General features: G+C 43.1%; 1 protein-coding gene across 4 annotated transcripts in view; it reads left to right on the top strand.

Annotated features, from left to right (window-relative positions):
* Nucleotides 1–1,627: 1,627 nt before the first annotated feature.
* Nucleotides 1,628–13,357, top strand: part of alpk1 (alpha kinase 1) — a 37,876-nt gene continuing 26,146 nt past the window's right edge. For 2 of the 4 annotated variants that reach the window (XR_016114266.1, XM_088990589.1), the window contains exon 1: nt 1,628–1,756. Coding sequence is in view for 3 of the 4 variants with exons in the window: in XM_088990589.1 (XP_088846715.1) it covers nt 1,680–1,756 (77 nt within the window). In the remaining variant the exon portion in view is untranslated. The remainder of the gene's footprint in view (nt 1,757–13,357) is intronic. The other 2 variants (XM_088990587.1, XM_088990586.1) reach the window with 1 other exon arrangement.

Here is a 13,357-nt window from a genome sequence, read left to right as displayed (position 1 = left end):
GAGTGTGAATGATGGATAAAAACAAAGGTCAAATTGTTGCATTATCTTGCAAGGCACCATAAGTAATGATCGTCGCATGGTGCAGTGCAACACTGATTGCGCTGCTACTGCGGCCCCTCACCAAAAAAAAGGATTGATGGCACCGAGCGTTACGCCCATGAGCGAAGAACAGAAATTGTTAGATTAGAATAGATTTGGTGGGCCTTCAAACATTGGAATTACGTTTCTTAAACATCATCATCAGTGTGCCATTGATCTCTTGTGGGAGGTTGGCAATGGCCTTTCTCACACGAGGCAGAGAGTGAGCGAGCAAGCGGGCGGGCGGTCTTTTCATTCGCCGGAATGTCAAGTAATTCTTCGCGACAGCAGCGAGCCGACGCCATCGCGACCCGTCACAAACACTCTGCGCCTTCGCCGCTGAGGCCGTCGCAGCCCAAAGTCGATTCTCACTAAAAAGAAACCAGAGTGGAGAAGGGTTGGGATGAGGGGGGTGAACATGTGATTCAAATGTAAATGACTTGTATTTGTCACTGCTCTTTTTAGTGGGTCACATTAACATAAAAAAAATAAAATTTAAATATGTAAAAAAAAATGTCATTTGTCTTTTGTCATAATAATTAAATACAGAAATACGTTAATTAATAAATGTACAAATAACCAAATAAATAAATAAATAAATAAATAAATAAATAAAGAATGGATCAATAAGAAAATAAATACATAATGGGTATATAAATAAATAAATGGATACATTAATAAACAGAAATGGATAAATAACTAAATAAAGATTGAACAGAGAGAGTGAGGGGGACAGAGAGGCAGAGAGGGGCAGAGGGACAGACGGACAGACGGATAGATAGAAAAATAAATAATGTAAAGCATCTGTGCATCTTTAATCTGCTTCTCCTTCTGGTGCCCATATTGGCCACCTGGAGGCAGTATAGCTCAGCCATGCCGACATCAACGCAAGTCATTTTTATAGAGGATAAAAAATATATGACCGGGTGTACTGTTATATTTTCTACTTAAAGGGTTCTAAAATCGCAACTATCCATGTAAATGTTGACAAGTTTTTTTCAGTCTCGACTAGTAGCAACAATGAATATCGTTTGTGACACGAGTTCTGGAAATTTTCTCTGAAACACTTCGTACCACTCTTTGCCGGCACCGAGCAGAAAATGAATGCCATCTTGGGAACGAGGCATTAAAGGATGTCATTGTTCCACAATTTCTCATCATGGTTAACATCTCTCTAACCCCCATTTGAAATTCTGTCAGCTCGTAGCATCAAAAACCCGAAACGCTGTTCGGATGGGATGGCAGGTTAGAACCAAGAAGAATAAAAAATAGATCAATATTTAATTTTCTAGCCAATAGATATGTTCAGGTGGTAATCGGGAGCGACTGAAAAAGATGACATGCGGAATAGCAAGCAGCTGTCAGCAGTTGCGCTATTTTTTGAACATAGTAGACAATCCATCACTCTACAGATCGGGAGGATTTGCTCAAAAAAAAACCTTGTCCCACTGAGAATTTTCTCCAAGACTCGCCATAATGTCTTCCTCCTGTACTGATGCAAAGGCGATGTTTTTTTTTTTTTAAAGGTGCACCAAAAGGTTATTCAAGGACATCTCCTGCCGGGTAGCGAGCTAATCAAGCTGTCCGGCCGCCGCTCTGGGATGCGCGCATGCTCAAGGCTCACGTGCGTGGCCCGAACTCAAGCAGACAAGACGCCCCCCATGCTTCTTACAGTCAAGTAAGAGCTCCACACAGACGCACGAGTGCATATGCAGCTTCTCTAAAGTGGGAATTAATTAATAGTGACACCGCAGCACGAGTGGTCATTAAATATTATGCAAAGCCTATACCCAAACGGTGAAGCCAATCTCCCTCTCAATGTCACCTAGAAAATCCTAAGAAGCCCTCAATTATCTTATTCGCCAGCTCTTATGGGCACTAATGAAGGAAGCACGCAGAGGATATTAGCTTTAGCGCAGGAAATTGGGGTGGGGGAAGTAATTTCAGCGCAGATTTACAAAGGAACAGCCAAAGAGGGGCGTCAACGTTCTTCTTCTATGTCGTCATAGGTTTGAGTCGCGATTTTGTAAGAATGAGAATTTATAGAGCTCAAGTGTAGGTGATGCGGCGTCTCCATGGCAACGGCGGAGACGCTGTCTTCCTCCCATCAAAGCCGCTGCGAGCCACTTGTACGCTACCGGGAGGATGGCCTTGAACGGATTAAAGTTTCCCTCCTCAGCCTCTGGCTCCTGCAGGCGGGCAGCCGCGGTCTTGAGCAAAGTGACGTGATGGTTATAATTGGCTGCCCTCTGCCACAAATCGGATCACACAACCAACGCGGCGAGTACTCCAGCCATTGCCCTAAAATCCCCCTCTTCTAAAAATTACAGACAAGAGGGAGCGACAGACACGAAAAATAACAAAAAAAAGCAGTTGCAAGTTGATATTTAAGTTCTATCAAGCGAAAAAAAAGATTGAAAATGAACATTAAGGGTCAAGTATTATTCTCCTTCCCCCATCGACACCCCCCCCCCCCCTTGGGCCAGCTTGTGTACATCACGCCGATGAGATCTTTGCACCTGTGAGCAATTGACTCGAAATTGCACAGACCGGTCAGACAATCCATCGACCCTCCATTCCGCAACAGGGGGTCACGCTTGACGGGGTCTTTTATTACCTCAAATTAGGTTTGTGGGTGAGTGTGTGTGTCCCTTAGAGGAGAGCATTCATCTCTTTGTCCATTTGTTGCTCTCGTCCCGTTAATTGACTTATTTGGCCCAGAAGCAGGTTGTTTGGACAGAGAGTGCTGCCTCGAGCAACCGAACAAATAACTTCTTTCTTCACATTAGTTACAAATAGCCGACGCGGGTTGAGGTCAGAGGGCGGGAAATCAGCATTTAATAAATTATCAGTGTAGAGTCTTGAAACTAAAAATCGAATGTAGCTTTACTTTCATGAACCATTCCCATTCTGAACGCGTGCAATCATGAATTGTTAGAAGAAAATCCACATCCAACTCCAAAACAAAACAGCACTGCTGCATCATAGGTTAGCTGTAAATAAGCCAACAATAGCTGCTCGGCTGGTGGCGCTACTTAAAATGTGTTAGAATTGTAACGCTGAATGTTACTAAATACAGGTTGAGGTCAGAGAAGCGGAAATAAATAAACAATCCAACAAATAGGGGGCTTTAGAGTGTCAAAACTACCAGCAAGACTTGAACGTAGCCTCACTTCAGGGAAATAAATAAACAGTCCAACAAATAGGGATCATTATCAGGTTAAAACTGCCAGCAAGATTGAATGTAGCCTCACTACGCAGAAATAAATAAACAGTCCAACAAATAGGGAGCTGTATCGTGTCATAACTGTTAGCAAGACTTGAATGTAGCTTCCCTTCACAGAAATAACTAAACATCCATCCATTTCCGGTACTGCTTGTTCCTCAGTAGGGTCATGGGGGGTGCTGGAGCCTATCCGAGCTGTCTTTGGGAACGAGGCGGGGGACACCCTGAATTGGTTGCCAGCCAATAGCAGGGCACACAAAAAGACGTACAACAGTCACTCTCACACCTAGGGACAATTTAGAGTGTTCAATCTGCCTGCCATGCATGTTTTTGGAATGTGGGAGGAAACCGGAGGACCCAGAGAAACCTCACACAGGCCCAGGGAGAACATGCAAACTCCACACAGGGAGGCCAGGGTGGGACGTGAACCATCAACCTCTGCACTGTGAAGCCGGTGTGCTCACCACTCGACTACCGAGCTGCCGGAAATAACTAAACAGTCCAGCAAATAGGGATCATTAGAGTGTCAAAACTGCTAGCCAGATTTGAATGTTGCCTCACTTCGACGTTCATGAAGACATTCTGAAAGTTTGTTGAGACAAAGAAAACGTACATCCAGCTTCATCATCAAAGTAGTTCTCATACTGTAAACAAGCTAACGTTGGCCATGGCTGCTACAAGCGTGACGTATTTGTAATTTACTGTGATTATAAGCAGACTGTTAAGAGTTTAATTACTGGGTAGGGGGGGACTACCAAGCAATTAAAAACAACAACAACAAAAGAGGTGATAAGAACATCTGCATAGATGAAATGATGCAAATTCCATGTCGCTTCTGAATCTTTGTCAGCATTTCTCAATCAATATTCATCCACATGCTACTCACCAGAGATGCAAATTATTCCCAGACATCCTCTTGTGCTCTGCAGAGATTGATAATTTAGGGTAGACACTCCATGTTGCTACTCTGGAAGTGCAGAATTTAAAAAAAAATATTCCTTTCTTGCATAAAACAAGCAAACCCAGTCACTAGATATTCTCATCACGGCGTCCAATCATTCTTAAAAAGCCTGCCGTGAAAGTTGTTGCCTCTTTTTTGTTCCTTTATTATTTTTAAGAAGACTCTGTATTTATTTATGTGCCGCCTTCTCCTTTAAAGGCCAACCGATGCCAAGTTGTATCCATAATTTGTGAAATCACTTCAAATGACTTCTATTGAGCGTATTTTACAAAGATTCCACCGCATGTAGCTATATTTTACATTTTAAGACTCGCGCTGAATACACAGGAAGTCTTGTTTTCGAGTTGATGACGATCCCTTACGTGTCGTCACATTTGGAACGCCCCTGACGAGAAAGCGACCCATAATGCATTTTGCGGTATTTTGTTTGGTCTGAAAACTTCGTGTTGATGGCGAAATTAGAAGGAAAACATAAATAACGCGATGATGAATCGTTGTGTGTTGCACCAAGACTACTATTTGATACTAGCTGACACAAATTCCCAGCAGACAAATCAGCCCATTTCCAACGGAGCTTGGGCGCCATCTTGTGCATTTTCTGGGACGCTACAAATGAGTCCTGATGGCTCGAATTGATACGCAAGTACTTTTTTAATCGATTGCAAAAATTTATGCTTTCCTCTTCAGAACTATTTCAATCATATTCATAACTGGATGAGTAACAAGAAAGCATCTTCTCCAAATCTGCTCCGTGAGCCCATTGTTTTGTTTCTTGAGCAAGGCAAGATGACTTGGCGTGACGTCACGAACTGGCGGCGGGAATTTCTGAAAATCCCCAATTTCGAGCTGATTTGTAGCAGATTTTGGACACTTGTTGTTGGTGTTTTGCATTTTTACTAAAATATCTGCCTGTGTGTATTTTGGGTATTTTAGATGCTATAAAATGTTTTTTTCTGATGTTAGTTAGGAAACAAAAAAAATGGTGTTGGTTGTCCTTTAAACCAAGAAGATTTATAAAGTAATTTGCTCTATTGCTATTCCCTTTTTTTTCTTTGTGGCTTTGTTTTGCCCAGGCAAACCATGACACCTGGCGTGAGCGACCTTCGTCCATTTTTGTTGCATTCGCAAATCAGCAACCCGCCGCTCTGCTCACTTGCCTCCGATCGTTTTTTATTTCAAGTCAACACCGCAATCATACGCTCGCTGAACTTTACTCTTTTCGTAAATGCAGTCGAGCAATTCTTTGATGTTCCTTGCTCACCTATCAATAAGTGCACACACATGGTGTCAATCACAGCTCCATTAGACCACCTTTAAATCTACATATTGATAGGCAGACAGGCAGTGGAGCTGCAGGGCAGTGCCGGGTCAACTGCTCCAAAATAGATTTCAAGCATCCTGCTGCTCATTTGCAACGATAGAGTGACATTGGCGATAGCAATGGGGGAAAATAAAAAGAAAATCAGCTCATTAAATGGCCTCTGTTATCAGTAATGTATTTGCTCAACTGGGCACTTCTTTAGCAACACATGCAACTGACATTGTGAAAGAGTTATTTATCTAAAAAATATAGATTGTTGTGGCGATTATTGCTTTAAAAATTAGGTTTATGCCGCAATGCATCCAGAATCGAGTGTGGATCGGAGCTGTTTGTGCTGGATGTTGAGCCAGTGAGCCGACGCAGAGGTGGAAGGTGCGCATGCTCGGGGGCTGATGTTCGGCTGACAGAAGCATGGAGGTCAGCGTCAGACAGAAAGAGCTCTCGTCCTCTGCTTATCTGACTTTTCCTCGATGATAGCAAATCATAGTCCTGACTCAACTCATGCGAAAGGAAGGGGATGCCTGAAAGCTGAATGCTCTCTTGATTCGGTACACACTCTCTCTCTCTTATCACTTGGGGGAGCATAGCAGGGGGGGTTGTGCTGGCCTTTAGAAAGGCAAACTTGTAATATGATAATTAACAATCTGCTAAATTTCTCAAAAGGAAAACAGCGATGAGAAATGTCTGCCTCATGCCTGTGAGTCGGATGACCTTTTGCCGAGGCGGAGATGGCAGGCGAGGCGACTCACTTAGAAGCATTTAATTAGCTCAGCTCACGGCTGTGTGTGCCGCCAACGAGCGGCACACACAGAGAGATACGGGCAGAGATAGCGGCGGTGTTTATAATGTATACAGTGTTTATAATGTATAGTGACTCTACATTATATACAACGGCTAAACTGTAGAAATTTAGTTCACATACTAAAAGTGTTTGAACACTTTAATGGCGATATGCAGAGGGCAATGCGGTCTCACTGCAGGGCAACCCAGTACAGTTAGCATAGTCATTGCACAATCCGTGCTGAGGCTCAGCCGGCTGCTGCCTCACCGCTCGTCTCTACTTAGTATTTGAACGGTAAATGTGAAAATTCAGCGATTTTGAAAAAAAAAATCAAAAAATGGTGCAGTTAAATGGAAAACAACTTTAAAGTACAAATCACTAAATAAATATAACTGTTTAATTTATTTTGTCATTTGATATTTCCATGATGACAGGTGCCTCACCTGCCTACCCTGACTGCACGTAACTGGTAGAAAGATCATCTATCATAGCCATCATCTCGCGATCATAGCTATCAATCTAGCTCTCATAGGTATCATCTAGCTTTCGTAGCTATCATTTAGCTATCGTTGGTAGGTCGGTAGGTAGGTAGGTAGGAAGGTAGGTAGGTAGGTAGGTAGGTAGGTAGGTAGGTAGGTAGGTAGGTAGGTAGGTAGGTAGGCGGGTAGGTAGGTAGGTAGGTAGGTAGGTAGATAGGTAGGTAGGTAGGTAGGTAGGTAGAAAAAACCGACGGTTCGCATCATGTTTTGTTTCACCATGATGCGCATCATTTTTTTGGAGTGATTGTTTGAATGACATTGAGAACAGTGTTTTTTTTAGTTTTAAGTACTGTTTGGAAGTGTTTATATGAATCATGGGAAATTTTATCTAAAGTGAGGGGAGGGTGGTAAAGCATATGTAGAAGTCATTTGATAAATATTTGTGTGGTACTTTGTGAGTCGCTACTAAATAATGGCAGGCCGCTAAAATTAGACGAGATTGTTTATTTGTACTTAAGCTAGACCAGGCTCTTGAGGCACCGTAAACAATCCATAAAACGCCACAAAGAGTTGATCAAACAATCAGGCGTGTCGAGAAAGCATCATGAAATTGGCACATTTCTCTATCGTGGAATGTTGCGTCGGCACCGGGAGGGTTAATGGCTGCATTTGTATGCAAATATGTGTTTAAGTGTGTCTGCCCTTGTGGGAAGGTTTAATGAAGGAAGCGAGCTCAGGCACTAGGTGACATTCAGTGACTGCGTAACCTCGGCGGATAGCTTCCCTGACGCCGCCATTTGTGAACGTTAATTGCTTTTCAGCCCTCCTTGCTCTCACCCTTACCCAAGTCGCACCAAACGTGGCAATCTCGTCGCCGAAAAGTTGCACCCCAAAGTGTTGCGCGACTGTCGATTTGCATGGATTTTTGTAAAAAAAAAAAAGGGGAGCATGTTAGACAAGCGTCCTTTGGTAAAAACCTCCCTTCTTCGCATTTGCACATTTCCTTGTTTTTTTTCAACGCTGGTAAAGGGAAGAGCCTGATTAGCATATCCAATTGAACAGAAAACTAATCCGTCCAAATATAATTTAGCGTGAGGGGATCCGGCATGAAAGGCGACAACCTTGAGTGCGTGAATTTGGATGAGGTGAGATGAATGAAGGAATGTCTGCGATAGACATCTCTTCCATTTGAATTGAGCTAATCCGACAAAGTGCGCGAATGAAAAGCTTGCCGCTTGTGAAAAATCTTAAATATTTTTGAAGGAAAAAAACACATGGATCTGGCCCTTTTGAGTTGGCTCCGGAATGAAAATTTGCCTAAATCAAAGAGATTAGCACCAAGAGATATGGATTATGTTCGACTTTCATGCTCAGTCAGTCTCGCTTCCTCCACGTCGGGATGTTCAGATCGTGCAGTTTCACACCGGATGATGCAGATAAGAGGCAGATGGGGCGCGATCAAATCTACCTGCGATCTAAATTCGGCTCCCGCACGCTTTGTATTTCTCAGGCCTATTACACGGATTGGCGTTTGCAAATGACACACTTTGAATGGCATCAACCTCGTTGCGCATTTTACAGCCGATTACAGCTCGAGAGCCACGCAGCGTTTGGCGTCTTTACTCTGGAATTTGGTGATGGGATTTCGGACTGACCGGAGGTGGCAATAAAGCATTTATGATTGTTGTGAGTGTGCGTTAGCGCGAGAGAGGCCATTTAGTGCGGGAATGATGTTTAATGGGCTCTGCTAAGTGGACAACATTGCTTCGTCGGCTTCATCGCTATCAGCTGTGACGGCTAACACCCTTTGTGCTTTTTATGAGGCTTCGCAGGCACTCTCTTGGCCATCGCCGAGCAAAAGCCATATAAATGCTAACAAAAGGCCATTGATTTTGTTTTTCTTTGCAGACGCGTGTGTGTGCCTGCGTGCGTGATACATCAATCACATTAACATGCCGCATCCGGGGCAAATGCCGCCATCCAAATAGCCTCCTGTGCAAAATAATGCTGTGTCTATGATATGCAATCATTCAAGCCGATTACGACACTAAAGCAAGACGCTTGTAAACAAAGTGACGGGTAATGGGAAGAACGCGCTCTGCGGCGTTAAAAACAAATAATGCCAGTGGTTGAGATCAGGAAACTTCTGTTTTTTAAATAGAAAACAAGAGGGGAAATTTTTATTTTAGCCTTTTGTGGATTACAATGACCCGCCTGACAGATAATTCAGACATAAACACATACACACTCACAAAAACACACAAAATGGAATGGAATTAAATGTACTGTACTGTCTGTCACTACACTTATCAGTGACAACCAGTCCAAGAGATGAAAAAAAAACACAATGCCTTGTTTATCCCAGAAAAAAGAAGGAAAGGAAGGTGGGAACAAAGCTCCAAACTGTAAATGAGGGGCAAAGTAGGAGTAGGGAAAAAAACTCAGACACGTAAAAAAAACAACAATGTACTAGCATTAAAATAAATTGAAATGAATTTCTGCTGACATCAAGTCGTGTAATTCATAACACTTTTGGTGGGGAATTTGCAAACCCTCGCTAAGTTAAATTGTGCCTTCAAGGAGTTAGCTTGCTAGCATTTATTTGCGGAATTAAAATATACCTTCAAGGAATTAGCTTGCTAGCATTTTGTTGCGGAGTTAGAAGGTGCCTTCAAAGAGTTAGCTTGCAAAGAATCTGTTGTGGCGTTAGAAGGTGCCTTCAAAAAGTTAGCTTGTTAGCATTTTGTTTCCGAGTTATAAGATGCCTTCAAAGAGTTGGCTTGCTAGCATTTTGTTGCTCATTTAGAAGATGCCTTCAAGGAATTAGTTGCTAGGAGTTTATTGTGGAGTTAGAAGGTGCCTTCAAAGAGTTAGCTTGCTAATATTTTGTTGTGGTGTTAGAAAATGCCTTCAAGGAGTTAGCTTCTAGTATTTTGTTGCCGAGTTAGAAGATGCCTACAAAGAGTTAGCTCGGTCGCATTTTGTTGCCGAGTTATAAGGTCTCTTCAAGGAGTTAGCTTACTAGTATTTTGTTGCGGAGTAAGAAGGTGCCTTCAAGGAGTTTGTTATCATTGTGTGAGTGACCACACCAGGCGGGATAAATATCCATCCCAAAATATCTTTTTTTTTTACCTTTTTTTGTTTTTAAATGAAAATCCAGACTGATCGATTGGCCCCCATATCTGCTTATTCCATTAAACTATCTGTCCTCATTAGGCAAGGCTATCGCTGTTGCGCCACTGCTAATCACTTAGCCAGGAAGTGATCAATTATACCCCTTTGTGTTTGTGTGCGTGTGTGTGTGTGTGTGTGTGTGTGTGTGTGTGTGTGTGTGTGTGTGTGTGTGTGTGTGTGTGTGTGTGTGTGTGTGTGTGTGTGTGTGCGTGCGTGCGTGCGTGCGTGCATGCGTGCGTGCGTGTGTGTGTGTGTGTGTGTGTGTGTGTTTGCCACAACATCTAACTGGTCACATAGCTTAGCAGTAGTTCAGGATTTTCACAATAGGACCAAATCGTGTCGAGTCAGTGAGCATATCTCATCGTTTGTTTCCTATTTGGCAGAAATAGAAAATAGTTTCCATCTTCTTGTTTCACTCTTTCAAAAGTCAGAAGGTATTATTTGCAATTATATCTGTCAGCTTGTTTATTTTACTAGAGTGATTTGAAGTGCGAATGGACGGACTTTCAGTGCAGTGACCCAAGGTTTTACCACATCGTGTTTAGCTCTGTGATAAGGTCAGCGGAGCTATAAAAGCAAAACAAACCTGATAAAAATCTTGACCCCTCCCGAACACTAAAAGCATGTCATGTATTCAAGTTACAAAAACAACCCCATCCTCCAAAGAAAGACTGTTCAAAGATTTTCGTCTCTTTAAAATGCTACGGAAATCACGTTGCTAGGCTACTATGGAGCAATAATTAGTGTTTTGATGAGGGTTTAATCAAGCCTACTCGACCCACCAAGTGTCAAGTGGTGACATGTGTATAAAAATTCCGGGCTGTCATCTACACTTTACGTGGTGTCGTGACTGAATCAAGGCGTTAATTAGAAATAGAATGCGCGTCATGTACACTTTACCGCATCCGACTGTGCTGCGCTACTAAAAAACATAACGCAAACGCCCGACACCTTTTGTATCCTACGAGCCGACTTGGATTCTCCGCCAGAAATGTGAGGGGAGAAGACGAGGGAGGTATTATTTATTAATAGTCAAGACTCCCCAATGCTCTGTAAAACATCTTGTTGAGCTCCCCGAGGTGGGCGCTGCGTTTCAAACCAATTAAAAGCCAGGCTGCGAGCGGAGGGAGGCTGCGAGTGAAAGAGACACAAGACCTCGGGTCTATTCTCGCTTTATTACAAGAAAACCTGAGGATACGCGAACAAGTGTCTGGAGGCTTTAAAAAAACCCAAATGTCTCTACTTGCGGGTAGCAAAGAAGTCATCAGTCAAGTGGACTCTTTCTCTGGACCTGTACATGGTCGCGTTCGTAACATTTTTACGACGACAAAGAGGACGTAAAATCACTTATTTCATCGCATGCTTCGGGTCATTGTCCATCTGTGCTGTGAAGCGCCACCCGAGGAGTCCGAAAGCACTTGGATGAATATAAACAGATCGTAAAAGTGTTTGATCACGGTTGGCCTTGTACTGTTGAATTGAGACTAACAGTTTCATATTTGAATTTTAATGCGTGAAATGCTGTTGCGAACTGCATTTTTTAAGATAGTCCCCTTCACAACAGGACTTAGAAATAGTAATTTTGCCCTTTGTTACATTTTGGCTTTATTTTGTAGTCAGTCAGTCGTCCTTCAAGCCTCTCCAGTTGGCCCAAAGCGGTGCTTCTAACTTTCTCACTGGAGCTTGTAAAAGGGAGCACATACTGTAACTCCATTTCTAAATCTTTGAACGGTCTCGCTCCACAATTTGTAAGTCACGTCAAGTTTTCTACTTTTGCTGTTTCAAAATGTTTCCCCATCATTTCTTACCGTCTGCTCGGTTCCGGTCAACTTGCCGTGAAGGCAGCGTGTGGCAAGGTTGTGCTTGAGTAAAGCGGCAATTGCTGTTGTGTACGGAGGACTTTATGAACGCTCGGTTTAACATGCCTTTCAGACGCTTTCTTGTAAAAAACTAATGGAGGTTGGTGAGTAATCCTGGATTATGGGCTTGTAAAAACCTCAATGTCCTTCTTTGACCATGATTTGAGCATCTATCAACGGAGTGTGTCTCACCCCCTAGTAGGGTTCATCCTTCCATTCTTCTCTTCTCTTCCTGCCACTCCTCATGTGCGATGTCTGACGAGGTGGGCCTTTGAGTTTGCCCGACGCCTCGAAAACGGAGATTTTAGTCTTTTGTACACAAATACAGACAACGTTGTCAAAAAAATGACCTGGTAGTCAGCGTTTTGTAAAGACACAAGTCGCACAGAATTGTGCAAGGTATGAAGGTCACGTTGTGAATAACCAACGGGTGGGGGTGAGAGGGGTGTACGGATGTCATCTGTGCAGCGTGTTTGTGTGCATATGTCTGATTGCATTTGTTGTTTTCATCTGCTTTGGGAGGTGAGTGACTGTACATTGGACTGGTCCCATCCTATGCATGAACAGGCATGGCTCAGCATTGCCATCATGTGGTCAGGCTTGGTCGTGAACTGCATGGGGAGGCCAACAGTTGTTGATTCGTTTGGGTGCTTAAAATGTGCTGATCAATCAGAACTATCGTGCCATTCACCTGTCCTCATGTTTTATTGACAATATCTAGCGCAGGAATGGTCTCCCGGTTAAAGCGGCAAGGCAAATGTGCTTGTATTAGTTCACCTCCATCTGTTCGACGGGGCGAACGACATCTTTGCCCAAGTGCATGCATGCTATCAGGGCCTTAATCTTTTCTCACAATCAAAGTCTCAGCAAGAGGCAGACGCCAACGTGGGGCTTTATTTCCATTCTGCTGTCATCCGGGCACAATTAGCAATCACGCTATTCCATTTCCTTCATTTCTCATTTTTTTTCTTCCTGCAGGATCAATATCACTCTGCGGGTTATGAACGGCAGTCGCTCGAGGAGGGCCTTGAAGCAGGTTGAATAGGGGGTGGTGGTGGGAGTGGGTGGGGGCTATCAATCAACCAGCTAAAAGGAGATGCTGGATGCTGTAGTAAGAGGTGCGTATATATATATACAATATATAATATATATATATATATATATATATATATATATATATACACATGGGGGGTTACGGTAAAGACCAACAAGCGAAAGAATGTTGTAAAGCTGCCTCTCTGACCTAACCCTCTGTTTGATTGATGTCCTTTACACTTGTAAGTGTGTATATATATATATATATACACACACACACACACACACACACACACACACACACACACACACACACACACACACACACACACACACACACACACACACACACACACACAGAGAGAGAGAGAGAGAGAGAGAGAGAGAGAGAGAGAGAGAGAGAGAGAGAGAGAGAGAGAGAGAGAGAGAGAGAGAGAGAGAGA

This window comes from Hippocampus bargibanti, linkage group LG02 (genome assembly GCF_051943395.1).
Source record: "Hippocampus bargibanti isolate YZ-2025 linkage group LG02, ASM5194339v1, whole genome shotgun sequence".
NCBI classification, from domain to species: Eukaryota; Metazoa; Chordata; class Actinopteri; order Syngnathiformes; family Syngnathidae; genus Hippocampus; species Hippocampus bargibanti.
The sequence above is the reverse complement of the archived record's forward strand: the minus strand, read 5'-3'. Positions and strand labels throughout refer to the sequence as shown.